The sequence below is a fragment of the Vipera ursinii genome, assembly GCF_947247035.1.
Source record: "Vipera ursinii genome assembly, chromosome: Z".
NCBI classification, from domain to species: Eukaryota; Metazoa; Chordata; class Lepidosauria; order Squamata; family Viperidae; genus Vipera; species Vipera ursinii.
This window is the reverse complement of record NC_139517.1, coordinates 3,168,164-3,193,763: the sequence shown is the minus strand read 5'-3', so window position 1 is coordinate 3,193,763 and position 25,600 is coordinate 3,168,164. Positions and strand designations below refer to the sequence as shown.

Sequence of the window (25,600 nt, the reverse complement as noted above, 5' to 3'; positions counted from 1 at the left end):
CACATGTTGTACTTTGACAATAATTATTATTATTATTATTATTATTATTATTATTATTATTATTATTATTATTTCTATTCTATTCCATTCCATTATTTTCTATTCTACTCTACTCTATTCTATTCCTTATTTCTATTCCATTCCATATTTTCTATTCTATTCTATTCTATTCTATTCTATTCTATTCTATTCTATTCTATTCTATTCTATTCTATTCTATTCTATTCTATTCTATTCTATTCTATTCTATTCTATTCTATTCTACTCTATTCTATTCTATTCTATATTTTAGTATTCTATTTTATTATTTCTAATTCTATTCTATTTTATTTTATTCTATTCCGTTCTATATTTCTATCCTATTCTATTCCATCCCTCACACAGTTGCCCCTATTGGGCCTGGGTCCACCTATCTTATTATCCCTGTGCATGGCGGCGGGGTGTGTGTGTGTGTGTGTGTGTGTGTGTGTGTGTCGAGGACCGCCTGTGGCGCCCTGCCCTCTGCACATGGGCAGGAGTTCCCCCCGCCTTCCCGTTTGGCAAGGGCCGAGCGAGAGGCGGGCGGGGTTCCATCAGATGCCGACGCGGCCGCCGGGCGGGTGGGAGGGGGCCTGGCCCGGGCAGCCTATGAGACGGGCGGGCGGGCTCGGGAACCCGGCCCGGCCCTCGCCCTTCTTAACCCGACGCCCCGCGCCGAGCCCGGAGCCTGGCGGGCTGCTGCCGATCCGGGGGACGCGATGCCGGCGCCCTACACGCGGATCGTGGGGTGAGCCAAGCGCGACCCCCCCCACGCGCGCCTCTTTCGGGGGTCCCCTTGCATTCCCCTCCCCGGGGGTGGGAGGAGGGGAGCGGGGGGTTTTTTTCCCCGCGGCTTGCTGGCATTGCTGCGCTGCGTGGAGATCTTGCCCTGGTTCAGACGGCGTCCTTGACCCGGGTCAGACCGCTCGCTTTCCTTCCCTCCTCTCTTTCTCCCTCCTTTCCTTTCCTTCCTTCCTTCCTTCCTTCCTTCCTTCCTTCCTTCCTTCCTTCCTTCCTTCCTTCCTTCCTTCCTTCCCTCCTTCCTTCCTTCCTTCCCTCCTCTCTTTCTCCCTGCTTTCCTTCCTTCCTTCCTTCCTTCCTTCCTTCCTTCCTTCCTTCCTTCCCTCCTCTCTTTCTCCCTGCTTTCCTTCCTTCCTTCCTTCCTTCCTTCCTTCCCTCCTCTCTTTCTCCCTGCTTTCCTTCCTTCCTTCCTTCCTTCCTTCCTTCCTTCCTTCCTTCCTTCCTTCCTTCCTTCCTTCCTTCCCTCCTCTCTTTCTCCCTGCTTTCCTTTCCTTTCCTTCCTTTCCTTCCTTTCCTTTCCTTTCCTTCCTTCCTTCCTCCCTTCCTTCCTTCCTCCCTCCCTCTTCTTTTTTCCTCGTTCCTTCCTTCCTTTTTCCCCTTCCTTCCTTTCCTTCCTTCCTCCTTCCCTCCCTCCTTTTTCCTCCTTCCTTTCTCCCCTCCTCTCACCTTCCTTCCTCCCTTCCTTCCTTCCCTCCCTCCCTTCTTTCCTCCTCTGCGCTGCAGCCTCAGTTTGGCTGCCTGTGAAATGGGCACAATGTGGGATCTCCCCGGTAGGATCCAGAAGGTCTGCAAGTCTCGTTTCGGGGTCCTTTCCTTCCCCTCCACCCACCCAACCCCGGGTTATTTCAGGGGTTCCTTGACCCCATCCTCCGTGGACCTGACCCCCCTGCCTTCCTTTCTCACCTGCCCAGCTGGCCTCCTCCTCCTCCTCCTCCTCCTCCTCACCTATTCTGCTCCCTTCCCTGCCTGCTGCTGGGTGGTATAGGCAGGTCTCAGAAAAGGCGAGGGTGCAGGGAGAAAACCCGGGGTTGTGTGAATAGGAGAGAGCCCAAAGGCGAGAACTGGAAGCTAGATCGATCGGTTGGTTCTCCTGTCTGTACATCTGGCTCTTTTCTTTCTTTCTTTCTTTCTTTCTTTCTTTCTTTCTTTCTTTCTTTCTTTCTTTCTTCCTTCCTTCCTTCCTTCCTTCCTTCCTTCCTTCCTTCCTTCCTTCCTTTCTTTCTTTCTTTCTTTCTTTCTTTCTTTCTTTCTTTCTTGAAATGCCTGCTTGGTTTGCTACAGTCGCTCAGCCTCCATTCTTCTCCACGTCACCCTCCTCACCAGGGACTAGCCCCCCCCTTTCGTAACCTTTCACCCACAAATTCATTCCTAAAGTCATGTTAGCTTTCCTCCTCTGTTTTTTATGATTTTCTTTGAGACGACTCCAGTTTTGATACAGTTAATCTGGGTTGGATACAAAAACCCGGAAGGTACTTTGACTTCCTTCTCCTCCCTAGCCCCCTCTCGCCCGCCATTTACACCCACGCAGACACACACACACACACACACACAAAACGACTCTTCACCCTGCCACCTCAGCTTTGCGCCCAAATGCCTTTGCACCCAGTTTGAATCCTGTTAAGTTTTGACTTTGGGGGTGACTTGCACCTCAAAGCTTAGCCTTTGCCCGCCTCCCTGGTGTGGCATTTGGACACAAACTGCACAAGGCGATGACACAACTCGGACATTGTCATCTGCAGCTGAAGTACACTTTGGCTGCAACATTCCTAGTAAAGGCAGTTGTGCAACCGTTTTAAAACTTTGTTTTAAAAGAGAGAGAGAGAAAAAAAATACATCCAAAGGCAGCCAAGTGGAGCAGGGAAGAACGGGGTGGGGGAAATGTCGAGCCTCAGTTTCCCAGGCTGTAAAATGGGTTGAAGAGGCACCAACGTTGCAGCAGTGTTGGGAAGACCTTTGCACCCCGCAATTGGGGCTTTCCTAATGCTCAAATTCAGTGGGTGGAGATCCTAATTGGCTGCACACAATTTGAAAAGGGTTAATTAATTCATTAGTTTAATCATATTAATCATCATCATCACATCTTCTGGCCAATGGCGTGCCTCAGTCTTCTCCTGCAATGTTTTGTTTTGACTCTCGAACAGAACGTAGCACCCTAAGATTTCCTGGTGGTCTCCTTTACAGTTGCTAATTCAAGATTTCCCAAGCTGATTAACTTGAAGAGGAACGGACTTCAACTCCCAGAATTCCACAGCCAGCTATTCTGGGAGTTGATCGCCACTCTTCTTCAACTTACTCAAGTTTCTAATCCCCATTCCGCCTCAGGAATTCTGGGAGCTGAAGTCCATGTCTCCTAAAGCGCTGTAGGTTTTTAAATCCCCATGCTGGAGAGGGGAATTCTGGGAGTTGAAGTCCATTCCTCTTCAAGTTGCTCAGGTTGAGATCGGAGTCGATTTCTTTTCCTCCTTTCCCCCCCCCCACATAAACGGTTTAACCTAAATCCCTTGACAAGATTTATATCCTATTGCAAAAAAAATTTTTTAAAAAAATTCCGTGGCCTGCGAAGACGCCACGAGAATGGATCCTCCGCTCTCCGTTTAAGGGCCCTGCGTGCAGATAGTCCTCCACTTAACGACCAAAATTTCCACCGCTAAGCGAGACGGTTGTGGAGTGCCTTGAAGACCTTTCTTGCCACCGTTGTTAAGAGAATCCCTGCTGTTGCTAAGTGAACCACAGGGTCGTAAAGTGAATCCGGCTTGCCCCGTTGACCCTGCTTGTCGGAAGGCCGCAAATGCGGAATCGCGTGACCCCGGGATGCGGAGACCGTCGTAAATACGAGTCGGTTGCCAAGCGCCTGATTTTTGGATCCCATGACCGTGGGAGATGCTGCCACAGTCATGAAGAACGGTCGTAAGTCCCCTTTTCTCAGTGCGGTTGTGAACCGTTGTAAATCGAGGACTGCTTGTAAAGGGCCTAGCAGCTGCAATGGCGAAAGAACCATCCACAAAATTTACAAGCAGTCCTTGACTTACAACAGACGCTCGGCAAGTGATTCATATTTACCACGGTCGCGGCGTCCCGGGCTCACGCCATCCCCTTTGGCGGATTCGCTTAACAACCTTGTCTTAAGTTGTTGACTTAGCAACTGCATTGAATCGCTTAAGGACGCGGCAAGGAGGATCGCCAAACGGCGGGAAAACTCCGTGAACCGTTTTCTCGCTTAGCCCCGTAAATCTGAGGCTCCGTTGCGGTCGTAACTTGAGGACGAGCTGTGTATCCTACTGCCAAAAAATAAAATAAAAAATCAAACGACAACAGCGGCCTGCGAAGACGCCAGCAGAATGGATCCCCTCTGCCCTTAAGCGTTGTGTGTAATTGCAAAGTGTGGCGAGATGCCAGCTTCCTTTTAATTCACAGGGAGGATTTGTGCACAGGAAAAGTGGTGGTGGTGGAGCCGACGGGAATAATCTAGTTAAACCGGGAAAAACATGTTCCTGGATCTCAGGAATCAACCCGTGTGCCAGGAGCGGAGAAGTTTTTTTTGCCTGAAGATGAAAGTCCACCCTACACGTTTGCCCCTTGCTCTTAACTTGGTTTCTTGGTGCCTGGCCAAACCCAGTTCCCTCCTGGACGAGCAGCCAATGGGAGAGGAGGGAGGAAGGACCAAGACAGCTCTGCTAAACCGGGATCCGGCGTGCAAGGCGTGGTCGCAAGCACGACCGGACCAGCAGATCCGTGGCATGGATTTCCCCTCCCCTCCCCACTCCTCTGAAGATCCTGGAAGGCAGGAAACGAGCGTCAGGGCTCAGCGTGCAAGTCCTCGAATTACGGCCACAACGGAGCCTGACATTTCTGTCGCTAAGCAAGACATTTGTGGAGTGAGTTTTGCCCCACTTTACGACTATTCTCGCCACCGTCGTTTAATGAATCGTTGCGTTTGTTAAGTTAATAACACGGTTGTTAGGCAAATCTGGCTCCCCTCCCCCCCCCCAGTCGACTTTGCCCGTCGGAAGGTGCGCAAAAAGGGGAACACGAGAACTCCGGGGATGCTGCGACCGTCATAAATACGAGTCGGTTGCCCAGGCGTCTGATTTTGGATCACGGGGCCCAGGGTGACGCTGCGGTGGTCGTGTGGGTGAAAAACGCTCACCGGTCGCTTTGCCCAGTGCCGTTGTAACTTTGAACGGTCGCTAAATGGACCGTTGTAAGTTGAGGACTTTCTGTGAGAGCAACTGAGTGGCACAAAAGGGCCCGGAGTTGCTTTAGAGCTGGGGTGCCGAAAACAAAATTAAAAATTAAAATTCAAAATACAGGAAGTCCTCAACTTACAACAGTTCATTTAGCACCCGTTCAAAGTTAACAACGGCACTGGAAAATAGTGACCTACGACCGTTTTTTCACACTTACGACCGTTGCGGCATCCCCACGGACAGATGATCCAAATTCGGACGCTTGGCAACTGACTCGTAGGTATGACGGTCGCGGCGTCCCGGGGGTGTCACGTCATCCCCTTTTGCGACCTTGTGACAAGTCAAGTCAACGGGGGAAGCCGGATTCCCTTAACAACCGTGTGACCCGCTTAACAGCTGCGCTGACTCGCTTAATGACGGTGGCGAGAAAGGTTGTAAAGCGGGGCAAAACGCCCTGCTAAAACCAGGTTCGCTTTACGACCAGGTGACTAAGCCAACAACCGCGGCGATTCTACTTAACCGCTGTGGCAAAAAAGGGGGTCGAAACTCACTTAACAAAAGCCTCCCTTAGCGACCCTGCTTTGGGGGCTTAAATTTTGGCGGTCGTAAGTCGAGGACAACCTGCAGGAGCACCCCGGATCCGTGGGCAGCCTTGAGAAGCGGGCGTGGGAATTGCACGCCGCCCTCCTGGGAACAGGCCTGCCAGCACGGCGACTTTGCGGCTTGCGTGTCCGTACTGGTGTGTGCAATTTGTGCACCTCGTTCCGTTTCTCCTTAAAACAAAAAAAATCAAAATAAAAAAAAATATCCGAGATAACATTTTGGGGGAGAAAATATCCCGATTTTGACACCCCCCACCACGAGGCCCGCGTGAAAACTTCCCACCCCTTCCCTTCCCCCCCCCTCTCGTCCCCTTGTGAGAATTGTGCGTTGCGGGGGGAAAACTCGGCCAAAGTTTTATCGCAAACTTTGCCCCTGCTCTTCAAAGCCTCCCCGAAGACAGATTAAATCTGGTTGTGCGTATTTAATTAAGGAGACACTTTTTAGCTATTGCCAACCTCCACTTTTCTCAGGGTTTCCCCCCCCCCCCGTTGCGTTTCTGCTTGCTCGGGATGTGGCCTGTAGGTCAGAACCACGTGGGCCGAGCTGAAACACGCCCGCGCCTTTATAGAGCATGTACAGAATGCAGTAATGCTGACTCAGGCTTCTGGCGGGTGACAAATCGGAATAGAGGTGGAAGGGAGCGTGGAGGTCCTCTAGTCCAACCCCAGGCAGGAAACCTTAGACCATTTCAGACAAATGGGTGTCCAATCTCTTCTTTAAAAGGAGAAAGAGGAGGATGAGGATAGAGTCGGGAGGGACCTCAGAGGTCCTCTAGTCCAACCCCAGGCAGGAAACCTTAGACCATTTCAGACAAATGGGTGTCCAATCTCTTCTTTAAAAGGAGGAAGATGAGGATGAGGACAGAGTCGGGAGGGACCTCGGAGGTCTTCTAGTCCAACCCCAGGCAGGAAACCCTAGACCATTTCAGACAAATGGGTGTCCAATCTCTTCTTTAAAAGGAGAAAGAGGAGGATGAGGACAGAGTCAGGAGGGACCTCAGAGGTCCTCTAGTCCAACCCCAGGCAGGAAACCTTAGACCATTTCAGACAAATGGGTGTCCAATCTCTTCTTTAAAAGGAGGAAGATGAGGATGAGGACAGAGTCGGGAGGGACCTCGGAGGTCTTCTAGTCCAACCCCAGGCAGGAAACCCTAGACCATTTCAGACAAATGGGTGTCCAATCTCTTCTTTAAAAGGAGAAAGAGGAGGATGAGGATAGAGTCGGGAGGGACCTCGGAGGTCTTCTAGTCCAACCCCAGGCAGGAAACCTTAGACCATTTCAGACAAATGGGTGTCCAATCTCTTCTTTAAAAGGAGGAAGATGAGGATGAGGACAGAGTCGGGAGGGACCTCGGAGGTCTTCTAGTCCAACCCCAGGCAGGAAACCTTAGACCATTTCAGACAAATGGGTGTCCAATCTCTTCTTAAAAAGGAGAAAGATGAGGATGAGGATAGATTCGGAAGGGACCATGGAGGTCTTCTAGTCCAACCCCAGGCAGGAAACCTTAGACCATTTCAGACAAATGGGTGTCCAATCTCTTCTTTAAAAGGAGGAAGATGAGGATGAGGACAGAGTCGGGAGGGACCGTGGAGGTCTTCTAGTCCAGCCCCCTGCTCAAGCAGGAGACCGTGTGCTATTTCGGACAAATGGATATAGCGATCTCTTCTTTTAAAACCCTCCAGTGATGGAGCAGCCCCGACTTCTGGTGGCCAGCTGTTCCACTGGTTAATTGTCCTGGCCGTTTGGAAGTTTCTCCTTAATTCCAGGTTGCTTCTCTCCTCGATTAGTTTCCATCCGTTGCTCCTTGTCCTGCCCCGGGGTGCTTTTCAGGATTAGGGTTGGGAAGCCGTCTTGCTTGGATTTGCAAAGCTGGACCACCACCTTCGCGAACACAGTCATGCGGGTTTTTTTTCAAACCTTGGCCACTTTAAGATAGGCGGACTTCAATTCCCAGAATTCCCCAGCCAGCTTCTGGCTGGCTGGCTGGCTGGGGAATTCTGGGAGTTGAAGTCCACCCCTCTTCAAGTTTGCTAAAGCCTGCAATGGCGTGTTGTTTTTTTTTTCCTGATGGAAAAACTGCAGAATTAGACTATAAAGGCGACTGTACATACTCTTGCGCGCACGGGCAGCAAGGGGAACTCGCGCAAACGAAAAATTATTTCTAAATTGCGTATTTGCAGATGCCTGCTATCTCTCGCGCTGACCTTCGCTGCCTCTCCTCGCTGCAACCGGATCAGTTTACTCAAAGGGGATTTAAATTTTAAATCGAAGGCTGTTTATTTAAGCCTGCTGAGTTTTGTGTGCGTGTGTGTGTGTGTGTGTGTGTGTTGTGTCTGTGTGTGTTTTACCCTCCTTTCTACGTGTCCATTTGCAGCCTCCGGGCTGGGTTTGTACACACAACTGTTTCAAGTGAGGTTGCCTCACTCTCTGGGCGCGCACAAAGTTCACACCCTGGTTTGGGCAAGATGAACACACAAATCTCGCCAAAGAGCCTCCGGCTTTTGAGAGTGGAGCGCACTGCGGTTGTGTGGTTCAACAAATCAACGGCCGGCAGGACCGCAGTTGTGCCCCCAAACTTTCTGTTGTTCAGTGAGACGTGCGTTCAGTGAATTCCCCCCCGCCCCCCCCCCCGGTTTACCACATGGTTGTTAAATGAATCACTGCAGTGGTTAAGTGAGTGACAAGGCTTCGCTTGTCGGAAGTTCGCAAAAGGGGACCCCGGGACACGGCAACTGTCATAAATATGAGCCGGTTGCCAAGCGGCCGAATTTGCATCACGTGACCAGGGGGTTGCTGCAAACGGTCGTAAGCGTGAAAAATGGCCCTAAGTCCCCTTTTTCCGGTCACTAAATGGAATGTTGTAAGTCAAGGACGGCCCGTATTGTGTAGGGGGGCTGAGGATCACGTGACCAGGGCGTTGCTGCAAACGGTCGTAAGCTTGAAAAATGGCCTTAAGTCCCTTTTTCCGGTCACTAAATGGAATGTCGTAAGTCAAGGACTGCCTGTATTGTGGAGGGGGGGAGGATCACGTGACCAGGGGGTTGCTGCAAACGGTCGTAAGCGTGAAAAATGGCCTTAAGTCCCTTTTTCCGGTCACTAAATGGAATGTCGTAAGTCAAGGACTGCCCGTATTGTGGAGGGGGGGAGGATCACGTGACCAGGGCGTTGCTGCAAACGGTCGTAAGCTTGAAAAAGGCCCTAAGTCTCTTTTTTCGGTCACTAAATGGAATGTCGTAAGTCAAGGACTGCCCGTATTGTGGAGGGGGGGAGGATCACGTGACCAGGGCGTTGCTGCAAACGGTCGTAGGCGTGAAAAATGGCCCTAAGTCCCCTTTTTCCGGTCACTAAATGGAATGTCGTAAGTCAAGGACTGCCCGTATTGTGGAGGGGGGGAGGATCACGTGACCAGGGAGTTGCTGCAAACGGTTGTAAGCATGAAAAATTTATTTATTTTATTTTATTTTTATTAATTTATATACCGCCCTTTCCCTGAGGAAAGGGAGTTGCTGCAAACGGTCGTAAGCGTGAACAATGGCCCTAAGTCCCCTTTTTTCGGTCACTAAATGGAATGTCGTAAGTCAAGGACTGCCCGTATTGTGGGGGGAAGGGGGGGCTAATGGTGGTTTCTGGCCTCCTTCGTTCTTCTAACCCTCTTTTCCCTCTTTCCAGCCGAGGAGCCTCTTCGCTAAGGAGATGGTCTGCCGTGCCGGTGCGTTGGGCCCACGCTCCCCGCGTGCTCCACGGCGACTTGGCCAAACTCTCCGGCCGGGCTCAGGAGTTTGTGGAGCAAGGGGTGCGACTCTGCCAGCCGGACAGCCTTCACATTTGCGACGGGACGGAGAAGGAGAACAGCAAAATCCTGAATTTCCTCGAATCGGAAGGCGTCATCAAGCTGCTGACCAAATACGAGAACTGGTAAGACTTCCCCCCCCCACACACACACACCGTCTGCCTTGGGGGGTGGGGAGTACGCCAGTTCCCATCCTGCCTGGGGAGGATGGGTGTTGGAGTCCGGCTGGATAAAAGCACCGGCCGCCGAAATTCCCCCGAAATTCGGAAATCCTTCCTTTCCCTTCCGCAGCTGGCTGGCGAAAACCGACCCCAAGGATGTGGCCAGGGTGGAGAGCCGGACGGTCATCGTTACGGAGAACCAGAGGGACACGATCCCCGTCACGGCCCCGGGGGTCAAAGGGCAGCTGGGCAACTGGATGAACCCCAAAACCTTTCAGGAGGCGGTGGATGATCGGTTTCCTGGTTGCATGAAAGGTGAATGGGACGGGGGGGGGGGGTTTCCAACAAAATTCCCTTTTTAAAAGTTACAAACTGGGCTCCAGGTTTGAGGCTGTGCCAAGGATCAACGCGGAGGGGGGCGGGATTTGAACCCGGGGGGGGGGGGCAATTCCTGTCCAGCCATTTCATCCATTTCCTTGATGGATCAACTGGATCCTGCCACTTCAAATGCCTCTTCCCAGAAGCAACGGATGGAAACTAACCAAGGAGAGAAGCAACCTAGAACTAAGGAGAAACTTCCTGACAGTTAGAACAATTAACCAGTGGAACAACCTGCCTCCAGAAGCTGTGAATGCTCCAACACTGGGTGTTTTTAAGAAGAGACTGGACAGCCATTTTGTCTGAAATGGTACAGGGTTTCCTGCCTGAGCAGAGGGTTGGACTAGATGTCCTCCAAGGTCCCTTCCGACTTTATTTTTATTATTAACAACCTGCCTCCAGAAGATGTGAATACTCCAACACTGGAAGTTTTTAAGAAGAGACTGGACAGCCATTTGCCTGAAATGGTATAGGGTTTCCTGCCTGAGCAGGGGGTTGGACTAGATGACCTCCAAGGTCCCTTCCAACTTATTGTTATTATTATTATTATCGGTTTACCCATCCGTGCTAAAGGGTTTTATTTTCTTATCCCTTATTTCTTATTCGGTTTATTCGCTGATGCTGTTTAGAGCTGCGTTTTTTCAAACCCCGCAACTTGAAGATGGGTGGACTACAACTCCCAGAGTTCTCCGGCCACTTGTGGAATCCTGGGAGTTGGAATTCTGGAAGGAGGGGGGAGGAGGAGGAGGGGGAGTTAGGGAGGGAAGAGGAGAAGAAGAGAGTGGAGGAGGGGGGAGAGGAGGAGGGGGAGTTACAGAGGGAGGGAGGGAAGAGGAGGAGGAGGAGGAGGAGGAGGAGGAGGAAGGGAATTCTGGGAGTTGAAGTCCTCCAGTCTTAAACTTGCCGAATTTGAAAAACTCTTTTCTAAAAGCTGCCTGACAGTGGGAACAATTAACCAGTGGAACTACCTGCCTCAGGAAGCTGTGAATGCTCCAACCCTGGAAGTTTTTAAGAAGAGACTGGACAGCCCTTTGTCTGAAATGGGATAGGGTCTTCTGCCTGAGCAAGGGGGGTTGGACTAGATGACCTCCAAGGTCCCTTCCAACTCTTATTATTGTTACTGTTATCTTCCAGTTGGTACTTACGATTAAAAAACAAGTGTTTAGAAACTAGGGGAAACGCCTCAAACTTGTAGTCCTTGACTTACGACCAGTCCTTCAGTGACCATTCAGAGTTAACAGTGACCCAAAATGGGGGTGGGGGTTGTACAACCCAGATTTCCAGTTCTGAAGGTCCGGCCCGCTCTGAGGTTGCATGACCGGACTGCAGGCGCTCAGCAATGTGGGCCTGCTTATGGGCCTTCAGAGCATCCTTGCGGTCGTATGTCAAGAATTCCCTGTACAGATCCAGAAGGCAAGCTGTGACCCCACCCATTTTACGACCGTCGCGGCGTACGACTGGAACGGTCCGACTCCCATTATGGTCGTACGTTGAGTTCTCAGCATTTCGCGGACTTTCTGAATGTCGCCAAGGGTGGGAGCCCCACGGAAATTGCGATTCCACCCAGAAGCCACGCCGTGTCCTTACAAGTAGCCCCGGACTTACGACCATTCATTTAGTGACCGTCCAAAGTTACGACGGCGCTTGGAAAAAAAAAAGGGGACTCAGGACCGTTTTTCATACCGAATGACCGTCACAGCGGTCACCTGATCCAAATTCAGGCCCTCGGCAACGGGTTCCTATATAACGACAGTCCCAGAAAGGGGGGGGGTTATCACCCTTTTGGGACCTTTTGAGAAGTCAGGTCAGAAACGGTGGCAACAAAAGTCGTGAAACGGGGCCCCAAACCCGCTTCTCGACTGTTTTCACTCAGCGGGGGAAACGAGCTCAGTTGCGGCCGTAAAGCGAGGACTTAGTCGCATTTAATCGAAAGAGACGCTGAAACACACCCAGGCCAGCAGATTTTTACTCGTCCCCCGCCGCTGCGCCTTTCGTTCTTCGCTCAACTTCTCTTCCTCTGTCGCCTCTCCGCAGGGCGCACCATGTACGTCATCCCCTACAGCATGGGGCCCATTGGCTCCCCGCTCTCCAAAATCGGGATCCAGCTGACGGATTCGGCCTACGTGGTGGCCAGCATGCGAATCATGACGCGAATGGGCGCCGCGGCCCTCCGCGCGCTCGGGGACGGCGAGTTCGTCAAGTGCCTGCATTCGGTGGGGCGGCCTCTGCCCCTAAGCGGTAAGCCCCCTCTTTGGTTCTCCCCGTCCATGCGTGTGAAGACGCGGTGAGCAAAGGGGGTGGGTGGGTGCGCCACGAGGCTAGCAAAGAGGAGGTGTGGGGGGGGGAAAGGGGAAAAAAGAAGAATTTGTCTGATTTGGAACCCTTACAATGGACTTTTTCCCATTTAAGACGCGTGGACTTCAATTCCCAGAATTCCTCAGCCAGCATCTTAAAGCATGCTGGCTGAGAATTCTGGGAATTGAAGTCCATGTATATTAAAGCATGCTGGGTGGGGAATTCTGGGAGTTGAAGAACACCATCTTAAATTTGCTAAAGGTTGAGAAATACTGGAGTAGACCATTCCAAAAATCCTGAACTAGCTTACTGGGAATTGTGGGTATTGATACACATATTTTCCAGATGTGGAAAAGCTGGAGGCCATTATTCCAGAGGTTTAGGACTTCAATTCCCAGAATTCCCTGTTTCGAGGCCCAGGCATATGTTGCAATCCCCAGCATGCAGGGGAATTGAAACATGCAAGAAGACCTTTTGAGTTTAAATCCTGATGTGCGTGCCCTAATGTGTCTTACTGGGCGCTCCATCACTGTAGGTATTTAAGAGGAGACTGGACAGTCACTTGTCTGAGATGGTATAGGCGAGGGGTCAGCAACCTCGGCTCTTTTATGACTTGTGGACTTCAACTCCCAGAATTCCTGAGCCAGCTATGCTGGCTCAGGAATTCTGAGAGTTGAAGTCCACGAGTCATAAAAGAGCTGAGGTTGCCGACCCCTGGTATAGGCCCTCCTGCTTGGGCAGGGGGCTGGACTAGAAGACCTTCAAGGACCCTTCCAGCTTCTATTCTATTCTTAATTTAATTCTATTCTATTCTGAATTTATTCTATTCTATTCTATTCTAAAATTATTCTATTCTATTCTATTTTATTCTATTCTATTCTATTCTATTCCATTACTTATTTTATTATTCTATTCTATTCTATTCTATTCTATTCTATTCTATTCTATTCTATTCCTTATCATTTCATTCCATATATTCTATTCTATTCTATTCTATTCTATTCTATTCTATTCTATTCTATTCTATTCTATTCTATTCTATTCTATTCTATTAAAATTATTTCATTCTATTCTATTCCTCATTCCATTCCATTCCATTCTGTTCTGTTCTATTCTATTCTAAAATTATTCTATTCTATTCTATTCCATTCCGTTCCGTTCCGTTCCATTCCATTCCATTCCATTCCATTCCATTCCATTCCATTCCATTCCATTCTATTCTATTCTATTCTATTCTATTCTATTCTATTCTATTCTATTCTATTCTATTCTATTCTATTTTATTCTGTTCTATTCTAAAATTATTCTATTCTATTCCTGTTCTGTTCTGGTCTGTTCTGTTCCGTTCCGTTCTATTCCATTCCATTCTATTCTATTCTATTCTATTCTATTCTATTCTATTCTATTCTATTCTATTCTATTCTATTCTATTCTATTCTTTTCTGTTCTATTCTAAAATTATTCTATTCTATTCCTGTTCTGTTCTGGTCTGTTCTGTTCTGTTCCGTTCTATTCCATTCCATTCTATTCTATTCTATTCTATTCTATTCTATTCTATTCTATTCTATTCTATTCTATTCTATTCTATTCTATTCTATTCTATTCTATTCTATTCCTTATCATTTCATTCCATATATTCTATTCTATTCTATTCTATTCTATTCTATTCTATTCTATTCTATTCTATTCTATTCTATTCTATTCTATTCTATTAAAATTATTTCATTCTATTCTATTCCTCATTCCATTCCATTCCATTCTGTTCTGTTCTATTCTATTCTAAAATTATTCTATTCTATTCTATTCCGTTCCGTTCCGTTCCATTCCATTCCATTCCATTCCATTCCATTCCATTCCATTCTATTCTATTCTATTCTATTCTATTCTATTCTATTCTATTCTATTCTATTCTATTCTATTCTATTTTATTCTGTTCTATTCTAAAATTATTCTATTCTATTCCTGTTCTGTTCTGGTCTGTTCTGTTCCGTTCCGTTCTATTCCATTCCATTCTATTCTATTCTATTCTATTCTATTCTATTCTATTCTATTCTATTCTATTCTATTCTATTCTATTCTATTCTGTTCTATTCTAAAATTATTCTATTCTATTCCTGTTCTGTTCTGGTCTGTTCTGTTCTGTTCCGTTCTATTCCATTCCATTCTATTCTATTCTATTCTATTCTATTCTATTCTATTCTATTCTATTCTATTCTATTCTATTCTGTTCTATTCTAAAATTATTCTATTCTATTCCTGTTCTGTTCTGGTCTGTTCTGTTCTGTTCCGTTCTATTCCATTCCATTCCATTCGGAATGTATTCCATTCCGAATGTATTGTGTTCTGAATTTATTCTGTTCCGCTCTGTCCTTCTCCTTCTTCTGCAGAAGACCTCGTGAACAACTGGCCTTGCAATCCGGAGAAGACCTTAATCGCCCATGTGCCGAATCGCCGGGAGATCGTCTCTTTTGGGAGCGGCTATGGGGGCAACTCTCTGCTGGGGAAAAAGTGCTTCGCCCTCCGGATCGCTTCTTGCATCGCCAAGGACGAAGGCTGGCTGGCCGAGCACATGCTGGTGAGTGGGGGTGGGGGGGCGGGGAGGGGAGGGGCTGAGGTTGAAGGGGGTGTGTGCTTGTTTCTGCATTGAAAGGGGGGGGCAGACCCGGTGGTCCCAGCTGCTTGTAGAATTGCCCCCCTTGCCTCTTGGGAATGCTCAAAGGGATGTCTTTGACTTTTGACTTGACTTTTTTTGCCTCCCTCCCCCCCAAAAAATCCACCTTGAGACTGGTCAGGGCGAAGCATTTTTTTATAGGTCGTCCTCAACCTACGACCACAACTGAGCCCACGATTTCGGTGGCTAAGCGAGGCCTTGGTTGCGTTGGAGTCTTGCCCCATTTTGCGACCTTGCTTGCCTCCGTCAGGAAGCGAGTCACGGCCGCTGACGTTAGTCCCCCGGTCGCTAAGCGAATCTGGCTTTGCCCCCGTCGACTTAGCTGGCCCGGAAGGTCGCAGAGGGGATCACGTGACCCAGGGGGAACGCGGCGACGGTCGTAAATATGAGCCCGTTGCCGGGCCTCTGAATGCTGATCACGTGACCGCTAGGGATGCTGCAACGGTCGTAAGTGTTGAAAGCGGCCAGTGCCGCTGTGATTTCAAACTCTGATTAAAGTTATTGTTATAAGTTGAGGGCTGTCCGTACTCCAAAGCTGCAGTCTTTTTTTTTTAATTTTCCTTCTCGTCAGACGCCCTTTGCACTTTCTGCACATGCTCAGGGTCACTCTTTCCCTCAGTCCGTGGCTGATATACCAGTTTTTTGTTTTTCTTAAAATCCCATTTATATCCCGCCCTTCTCCGAAGACTCAGGGCGGCTTGCAATTTAAAGCGCAAATCAATGTGCTTAGCAATAGCCTTCATTCTATGTACATGCCTGCTTATTAGGGCTTTCGCACCCCCCCAAGTGGCATTTTTACAAAGTCAGCTTATTGCCCCCAACAATCTGGGTCCTCATTTGACCTACCTGGGAAGGATGGAAGGCTGAGTCAACCTTGAGCCTGGTGGGACTCGAACCTGCACTAAACCCACTAACCTGGGTTTTTAAAACTAGTTTTAACTTTAATATGTATTGATTTTATGGGCATGATGTTTAATGGCTTTTTAATTTTTGTATTCGATTTTTATTGTGTATTGCCCTGTTCACCGCCCTGAGTCCTTCGGGAGAAGGGCGGTATAGAAATCAAATTATTAAATTAAATTAAATTAAATTAATTGCAGGCAGCTGCTGGTGTTACTTAAGGAGGCATTAGCCCACTGCCCCACCAAGGCTCTTGTGGAGTTTGTGGAGATTCTCAATCATCCAGGGCTGTCAATCATCCCAAACATGCTTTTTTTGTCTTCTGTAGGCAACTGGACTTTCTTTGTTTTTCCTTGAAGGGGTTTCGCTTCTCACCCAAGAAGCTTCTTCAGTTCTGGCTGAATGGCGAAGGAGGGAAGGATTTATATTCCTTTGCAGTCGCCCGGTCGTTCGTACTCCCTCTGAGAGTTGGGGAGGTTTCTCTGTGCCCTCCGGGGCACAAGACGGTCCTTTCGGCAGCTCCAAGAAGGCTCCAGGCCCGTTTGCACTCTTCAAGACGACCCTGAAGGCAGAAATTAATGACTCTCAGAGAGAGTACGAACGACCGGATGACTGCAAAGGAACACAAATCCTTTCACCCGCCGCCATTCGCTCAGAACTGAAGAAAGCTTCTGGGATGAGAAGCGAAACCTCTTCAAGGAAGAACCCAAGAAAATCCAGTTGCCTCTTGGGGGGCGGGATGGAAAACATCTTTGGGATTGACTGGTTTACTCGTTCCAATTTGTCACCGAAGCCAGCTAACCACACAGCAAGTCCACCGTGCGGCCCGCGACAGGTTTTTTGCGCCAGGGGTGACTCGCTGGGGCATTGCAAAGTAGGACCGTGGGTTTTGGAGGATGGGTGCGAACGGTTGAGTGGTGCATTAGGAGCCTGGGGGGGACAGGGGTTGATTGCCCGGATCGAGCCGGTGATGAGGTGAGGGGGTTTTTTAGAAAATTGGGTCCATCAGGCCAAAGGACAGAGGCTGTTTGCATTGCCTGGGAGTGATATTTAACGAGCAAACATTGATTGGTTAATGAGTGACAGGCGCCGGCCAAATCTCCAAGCCAATCGGGAGACGTTTGACGTAGGAAAGAGACAGCTGGGATTGGAGGTGGGGGGGCATTGTCCTGAGACTGGGAGGACTGGGGGGCGATGGGCAGGAGTGTCTGGTTTGGAAAAACAGCTTCTCAGCTGACCGGGCAGCCATCTCAGTGAGCAAGATTGCAACGCCCATCATGCTTAGACTGCACGATGATAGGGGATGATGGGAACCCGAGTCCGGGTTGCAGCAGGACCCCAGCTTCAGGAAAAAACCGCAAGGGGTGGGGCAGTGCAAAGGCTGTGGGAATGAGATTGTGGGGTATAATTTGCTGTGGATTTGCCAGGATTCAGAGCATTAATGAATTAATTCCTCGGTGTTTGGATTTTTGGACCAGGAGGTTGAATTTTCAGCAAACTGAACAGGCCGGGCTTATGTCATATGCTACATCACAGGGAGAGAGAAAAAAATAATAATCCAGGTTAACGTAGAACACGGAGCACACTCAGCTGTGAAATCTTGAAGGGTTTTTTACCTTACGTGTGTGTCGCACACATGCAGGCAAGGAGTTGGGATTTAAATTTATTTTTTTTAAATAATAATAATAATAATGTACCGTGGGAAAGCATTTTCCCACCGATTCCCCTGTTTCCAAATAAGAAACATGAGTATTTCCTTTGACGGAAACCAATGACCGTGAAGGTTAACATTTTGGTCATGCATAGAGTAAAAGATTAATTTAAGATGAAAAGGCTGGAATCGGAGAGAAATGAACAGCTCTAGCTTTAAAAAAATGGCAGAATGTCAATTGAACACAAAGTGAGAAAAATAAATCATATTGCATCGTCTTTAACTTCTTTCTTATCAGGATAGATGTGAAGAAACAAGGTGAAACTCTTCCCCAGACTGTATTAAAAACCTTTTCAAGCTTGGCCACTTAAAACACATGAAGATTTCAACTCCCAGAATTCTGGGAATTGAACTCTGCAAATCTTAAAGTGGTCAAACTTGAGAAAACTGTTTTACCCACATAACTTCACCCACTTAAGGAAACATTCAGCTAGCAGAGTGTTTTTCCAACTTGGCGAGCTTAAGATGGGTGGACTTCAACTCCCAGAATTCCCTAGCCAGCATGCTTTAAGATGGGTGGACTCCCAGAATTCCCTAGCCAGCAAGTTTTAAGATGGGTGGGAGTTTAACTCCCAGAATTCCCCAGCCAGCATCCTTTAAGATGGCTGGACTGCAACTCCCAGAAGTCCCCAGCCAGCATGCTTTAAGATGGCTGGACTCCAACTCCCAGAAGTCCCCAGATAGCATGCTTTAAGATGGGTGGACTTCAACTCCCAGAATTCCTCAGCCAGCATGCTTTAAGATGGGTGGACTTCAGCTCCCAGAATTCCCTAGATAACCTGCTTTAAGATGGATGGATTTCAACTCCCAGAATTCTACTTCTGGACTGGGAACCTGGGACATTCCTCACTGCTAAGGGAGAGATGCAGAAGCCTCTAACTATGATGGTTAGCTGGATTTTGGTTATCTACACCTGGCGGCCCATGCAATGCAAACCTGGGTTATTGCGAAGGAAGCTTTTCCCTCTGGGCTTGGCATCTGTCCAGTTGTGGCACGCTCCCCTCTCGCTTTCTTGCAGATTCTGGGACTCACCAACCCGGAAGGCAAGAAAAAATACGTGGCAGCCGCTTTCCCCAGCGCCTGCGGCAAGACCAACTTAGCCATGATGAACCCTACCTTGCCGGGCTGGCGCGTGGAGTGCGTGGGGGACGATATCGCCTGGATGAAGTTCGACAGCGAAGGTGACTCGGGTGTTGGGGGCTGAGATGGCAGTAGGCAGGTGTGTTTTAGGGCAGGGGTCTTCAACTCCCGGGGCCGTGGACCGGCACTGCTCCGTGGCACGCCAGAAACCAGTCCACGCAAACAAGCGAAGGCCCGTCCGCGGGATGCAGGCAGCACACGAAACCACCTTCCCTCCGGTCTGCAGAAAAACCGTTCTCCACGGAACCGGTCCTTGGTGCCCGAAAAGTTGGGGGCCGCTGTTTTAGGGGGGGAAATGTAGTCCTCGCTTTACGACATCAAAGGGACGTCCATCACTAAGTGAAGCAGCAATACATCAAAGAGGACTAGTTTTGGCCAAAGCTCAGTGTCCGTTCTGGCAACAACATAAAATGAGTTTCCAAACACCCCCCAGGGGCCCTCAGGATACAACTTTGGGCCCCAGGGAGCCCAAGGATTTCTGTCTGAGTTTGCAAGGAGATCCGGAGAACTTCCTGGCAAGGAGTCAGCCGTGTGCGGCAGCTGCCAAACAAGCCAACACAGTGCTAGGCTGCATCAACAGAGGGATAGAATCAAGATCAGGTGAAATGTTAATACCACTTTACAAGGCCTTGGTAAGGCCACACTTGGGATACGGCATCCAGTTTTGGTCACCACGATATAAAAAAACGTCGAGACTCTAGAAAGAGTGCAGAGAAGAGCAACCAAGAGGATCAGGGGACTGGAGGCTAAAATATACAAGGAACAGTTGCTGGAATTGGGTAAAGGTAAAGGTAAAGGTTCCCCCGCACATGCGTGCTAGTCGTTTCCGACTCTAGGGGCCGGTGCTCATCTCCTTTTCAAAGCCGAAGAGCCAGCGCTTGTCCGAGGACGTCTCCGTGGTCATGTGGCCGGCATGACTAGACGCCAAAGGCGCACGGAACGCTGCTACCTTCCCACCATAGTGGTCCCTATTTTTCTACTTGCATTTTTACGTGCTTTCGAACTGCTAGGTTGGCAGAAGCTGGGACGAGTAACAGGCGCTCGCTCTGTTATGCGGCACTCGGGATTCGACCCGCCAAACTGCCGACCTTCTGATTGACAAGCTCAGCGTCCTAACCCACTGAGCCACCGCGTCCCTTCTTGGAATTGGGTATGTCCGGTTTTAATGACGAGAAGGACGAGGGGAGACATGATAGCAGTCTTCTAGTATCTCAGGGGCTGCCCCAAAGAAGAGGGAGTCATTCTCCAGAGCGCTTGAAGCAACGGATGGAAACTCGTCAAGGAGAGAAGCAACCTAGAACTAAGGAGAAACTTCCTGACAGTTAGAACAATTAACCAGAGGAACTCCTTGCCTCTAGAAGCGGTGAATGCTCCAACACTGGGTGTTTTTAAGAAGAGACTGGACAGCCATTTTGTCTGAAATGGTCTAGGTCAGGGCTAGGCAACCTTGGCTCTTTTATGACTCGTGGACTTCAACTCCCAGCATTCCTGAGCCAGCCACGCTGAGGGGGGGAAAGGGAGAGGTTTCCAAGCTGAGCTAGGCTGGCTCAGGAATTCTGGGAGTTGAAGTCCGCCCGTCATAAAAGAGCCAAGGTTGCCTACCCCTGGTATAGGGTTTCCTGCCTGAGCAGGGGGTTGGACTAGATGACCTCCAAAGTCCCTTCCAACTGTATTATTACTATTATTATGAAGAATAACCAACCGCCTGGTGTTTCTTCCATTTTCCTAGGCTGCCTGCGGGCCATCAACCCCGAGAACGGCTTCTTCGGGGTGGCCCCGGGCACATCCACTCGGACCAACCCCAACGCCATGCACACCATCCAACGCAACACCATCTTCACCAACGTGGCGGAGACTAGCGAAGGAGGCGTCTACTGGGAAGGGATCGACCAGAGGATTCCGGAAGGGGTCACCATCAGCACCTGGCAAGGAAAACCTTGGAAGCCAGGTGAGCTCAGCTGTTGGGTGCAAAATCATGGACACACACACACACACACACAGAGAGAGAGAGAGAGAGAGAGAGAGAGAGAGAGAGAGAGAGAGAGAGAGAGAGAGAGAGAGAGAGAGAGAGCGCTAGGAGGAGAGAGGACCAGCTAACGAGAAACAGTGTTCAAATCAATCGTAAAATGTGTGGACTTCAACTCCCAAAATTCCTCAGCTAGCATGGCTGGCTAAGGAATTCTGGGAATTGAAGTCCACGCATCTTAAAGCATGCTGGCTGGGGAATTCTGGGAGTTGGTCCATGTATATTAAAATATGCTGACTAAGGAACTCCAGGAGTTGAAGTCCACCTATCTTAAAGCAAGGCTGGCTGGGGATTTCTGGGAATTGAAGTCCACCCATCTTAAAGCATGCTGGCTGGGGAATTCTGGGAGTTGGTCCATGTATATTAAAATATGCTGACTAAGGAACTCCAGGAGTTGAAGTCCACCTATCTTAAAGCAAGGCTGGCTGGGGATTTCTGGGAATTGAAGTCCACCCATCTTAAAGCATGCTGGCTGGGGAATTCTGGGAGTTGGTCCATGTAGATTAAAATATGCTGACTAAGGAACTCCAGGAGTTGAAGTCCACCTATCTTAAAGCAAGGCTGGCTGGGGATTTCTGGGAATTGAAGTCCACCCATCTTAAAGCATGCTGGCTGGGGAATTCTGGGAGTTGGTCCATGTAGATTAAAATATGCTGACTAAAGAACTCCAGGAGTTGAAGTCCACCTATCTTAAAGCAAGGCTGTGCTAAGGAATTCTGGGAATTGAAGTCCACTATGGTCACTCTGTAAGTTTTGGGGTCTTGCAAATCTGTCACCGGGACCCGAGGGAGGGGAAGCGGCGGCGGGAATAGTAGCCACCTGGGCAAGAGTGACAGGTGACAATGCATTGGGGCGGGGCAGGAAGGGAGGGAGGGGGCCTAAGGAGGCTTGTCCATTTCATGTTAGATTGTATTTTATTCCAATTTCACTTTATTGTATTCCAATTCCGTTTTAAATTGTGTTTTATCTAATTTGATTTTAACTTGCTTTTTTCAAATTTTAGTAATAAGTTGTTTCTGGAACTTTGTACTTTGATACGGCCCAATCATCAATCAATCAATCAATCAATCACTCAAAGGAGGCTTGTCAAGTCTCAAGTCTCTGGGCAAATGGGCCGGACCGAAAGGCAAGGGGTGGAAGGCCCATCGGCCACCAAGACATCTAAAAATTAAACATAGGTTGAATTATGGCTAAAAAGAATAGGAAAAAAAATGGAAACAAATGTTTACTAGTTTAAGAGGGATAGGTATTTTAAGTAATATATTGTTTTCTCATTTTTTTCTTCTCTCTCTCTCTCTCTCTCTCCTTTTTTTCCCTTTTGTGTCTTTTTTTTAACTTACTTTTTAAGTAAGCACTTAAATGTAATTAACCTTGAGAAAATTTTAATCCAGTAAGAAGTTTTTTAACGTTGTAGGGAAAACAAATTTAAATAAGAACGGTAAAGAGGATCCATGACGAGGCAACCAAGATTGACCAGAATAGGGGAAAAAAAGCATCATATCGATGTGATTATTCTTGGTAGAAAAATCTTTATATTTAAATTGTTAACCTATTAAAAACTCATCAGAACTCTATTAATTCGAGGTGGGCAAGGAGAATATTATTGGAAGGAGAGAAAAACCAAGGTGGACTTTGGGATGTAAAAACCGGTTGTTAGTGATTACTTTGTCAATATAAGCCCAGACAACACGCTGTTTACTAAATATGAAGGTGCTTGTGTTAAAAAAAATATCAATAAAATATTTAAAAAAAGAGGAGGGCCGGCGGAGAAGGAAAGCTGGCCGTAAATGGGCTGAGATGGGTGGCTGGAGGCGGGGTGCCCAATGGTGGGAGCCTACAGGTCCTAGATCCCCACAATGGATCATTGTCGGGATCTGGTCGTCTCAATTCATCCGTCTTACCCTCTTTTTTCCCCCCCAGGGGATCCATCGCCCGCTGCTCATCCAAATTCCCGCTTTTGTGCCCCGGCTCGGCAGTGCCCCATTATGGACCCAGATTGGGAATCTCCGCAAGGGGTCCCCATTGACGCCATCATCTTTGGGGGCAGGAGACCAGCAGGTTAGGAGCTCTGCCCCCCCTTCTTCCTCCCCTTCCCCACCGCCACCGATGGTCTTCTCAGACCTCTGGGCTTTGGGATGTTCTCAAGATCACCTCTTGGCGTCTTTTCCCTCCCTCCACAGGGGTGCCTTTGGTGTACGAGGCCTTCAACTGGCGCCACGGGGTCTTCGTGGGCAGCGCCATGCGGTCAGAGTCCACGGCAGCGGCTGAGCACAAAGGTGGGGGCTCGGGGTTCGAAACGGGGCACGTTTCGGGGAGGGGGGGCCGTTTTCCCTCTTGCGAAGTCAGAAGAGAAAAGTTAATCCTCATAGCAATGGGGGGAAAAAAATAAAAAAAGGAATTGACCAATATTGATCAGAAGGAAGATAAGCTTATACGCTTGAGCGTTCCAGCTAGCACCTCGCCTTTGAATTGAGGCGTGTGTGTGTTTGTGTGCGTGCGCGCGCACGTGTTTTGCGTGTTTTTACACTGAGAGGGGCTGAAAACATACCTCCATGGAGTCCTCGACTTACAGCCATTTGTTTAGTGACCATTCAAAGCTACGAGGGCGCTGAAAAAAGGGACTTACAAGCCCATCCTCACACTTACGACCGTTGCAGGATCTCCACATCAGGTGACCAAACTTCGGCAGCCTGGCAACCGGCAGGTCTAGACGATGGTTGCCATATCCCGAGGTCACAGGATTCCTCCTTTGCAAATCTCCCAGCCGGCTTCCGACAAGGAAAGTCAAATGGAGAAAGCCGACTCGCTGAACAACCAAAGGGATGAGGGGTCCTTGGTGATATCTGAGGAGGGTGGTCTTCTTGCAGACATTTCATTAGCCAAACTGGGTAACATCATCAGTGCTGGAAGGGAAGGGGGTTTGTGGAATGGGAGGAGGAGGAGGAGGAGGAGGACTGTGGGGTCCTTGGTGAATGAATGAATGAATGAACGAACCTTCATTGTCAAAGTACAACCTTGTATACATTGAGATTGGCTGAGCCTCCCTTCGTGCCCCCCCCTCCACCTCAACTCACAGTGACAACAAACAACACACCCACCATCTGGTTACACCATGTGAGCTAATTGCACAACACACCGGCCTCGCAAGTCAATCATATATAAAATTATTTCCCATTCAAGAGCCTAACCGCCCACGGATAAAAGCTTTTCTTCAGCCTGTTGGCATGGCTGGCTGAACTTCATGGTTTTCCTTAAAGACGTTTCATGACCCAACTAGGGAACATCATCAGTGATAGAAAGGAGTGTGGTGTTTAGTGGAAAGGAGGAGGAGGAGGAGGACGACGACTGTGGGGTCCTTGGTGCTCTCTAAGCTTGACGGCTTTCCTAGTGTTGTGATCCAGGGTCAGCCTGTGGGTTCGGCAGTTGGGTCGGACGACTCAGAGGAGGAGGAGGGGGGTGTTGAAGACCTTGCTGAGGGGGTTGAAGATCTTGCTGATGAGAGCCCTCAGCCAGGCCCCTCCCACTTGGTCACCACGGAGACCCAGCTGTGTGAGCCTGACAGCGTGGATGAAGATGACCCACAGCTGGCCCTGTTCAAGGACGCCCGACGCAGGAGGCAGTCAATCAGGAGTAAACAGAGGAAGGCCGTGGGGCTTCTCGGAAGGAGGCAGAGAGAAGCCACGCCCTGAACTCTATATAAGGGGAATGTGTGGGGAGGGCTGGTTTGCTGAAGGCAACCGCTTGGATAGTTCGTGTTTCTTAAAGCTCCTGTTTCTTGGTTCGTGTCTTGTTTGTTTTTGTAGCTATAAATTTGGCAGGCGTAATTCCAGCCTCTTGCCATTTGTAAAGGGGTTGTCCCTGCCTTTTCTGCAGGGCCGGTAGCAGGCTGGTACAGAACACCTAGCAGACATTTCATGACCGAACTAGGGAACATCATCAGTGTGAGAGGAGAGGAGGAGGAGGAGGAGGAGGAGGAGAACTGTGGGGTCCTTGGTGCTCTCTGAGCTGGGTGGTTTTCTTGCAGAGGTTTCATGACCCAACTAGGGAACATCATCAGTGCTAGAAGGGAGGAGGAGGAGGAGGACTGTGGGGTCCTTGGTGCTCTCTGAGCTTGATGGTTTTTCTTGCAGACATTTCATGACCCAACTAGGGAACATCATCAGTGCTAGACGGGTTTGCAGAGAGGAGGAGGAGAAGGACTGTGGGGTCCTTGGTGCTCTCTGAGCTTGCTGGTTTTGTTGCAGACGTTTTGTTACCCATAGTAAGAACGCCCGTGCTAGCCCTCAGAGATTCACTTAACAACTATGGCCAAAAAAAAAAAAAAGAAGGAAGTCATAGAATGGGTTGCGATTTCCCTTAGCAACCATTTTGCTTCGCAGGCCTGTTTTACTGTGTTTGGGAGCCTGAGTTTTTCACCTCTGCCATTCCTGTTCTCTTCTCTCTTCTCTAACCTGGCTCTGCAGGCAAGGTCATCATGCACGACCCCTTCGCCATGCGCCCGTTCTTCGGCTACAACTTCGGCCGCTACCTGGAGCACTGGCTGAGCATGGAAGGGCGAAAAGGCGCCCGCCTTCCCAAGATTTTCCACGTCAACTGGTTCCGGAAAGATTCCGCCGGCAATTTCCTATGGCCGGGTTTCGGGGAGAATTCCCGGGTCCTGGATTGGATCTTCCGCCGGGTGGACGGAGAAGAGAGCGCGAAAGAGACCCCCATTGGGTACGTCCCCAAAGAAGGCGCCTTAGACCTGTCGGGGCTCAGCCAGGTGAGCTATTCGGAGCTCTTTTCCCTGCCCAAGGAATTCTGGGAACAGGAGGTCCGAGAAGTGAGACAATATCTGACGGAACAAGTATCCCAGGACTTGCCCAAGGAAGTCTTGAAAGAACTGGAAGGCTTGGAGAGCCGGGTGAAGAAGATGTGAG

General features: G+C 49.1%; 1 protein-coding gene across 1 annotated transcript; it reads left to right on the top strand.

Annotated features, from left to right (window-relative positions):
• The first annotated feature begins 627 nt into the window (after positions 1 to 627).
• Positions 628 to 25,600, top strand: PCK2 (phosphoenolpyruvate carboxykinase 2, mitochondrial). The gene is made up of 10 exons (XM_083377678.1): positions 628 to 766; positions 9,279 to 9,524; positions 9,691 to 9,875; positions 11,973 to 12,176; positions 14,621 to 14,808; positions 18,534 to 18,696; positions 20,385 to 20,603; positions 22,602 to 22,739; positions 22,862 to 22,957; positions 25,145 to 25,600. The coding sequence occupies exons 1-10, from the start codon at positions 738 to 740 to the stop codon at positions 25,597 to 25,599; spliced, it is 1,923 nt and encodes a 640-aa protein (XP_083233804.1). The 5' UTR covers positions 628 to 737; the 3' UTR covers position 25,600.

Bases quoted from the DNA above. Each gene is read 5' to 3' on its own strand.
- PCK2 (XM_083377678.1), top strand. From the start codon at position 738: ATGCCGGCGCCCTACACGCGGATCGTGGG. The intron at 9,525-9,690 runs GTAAGACTTCCC...TCCCTTCCGCAG, and splicing joins CTGACCAAATACGAGAACTG to CTGGCTGGCGAAAACCGACC. The intron at 12,177-14,620 runs GTAAGCCCCCTC...CTTCTTCTGCAG, and splicing joins GCGGCCTCTGCCCCTAAGCG to AAGACCTCGTGAACAACTGG.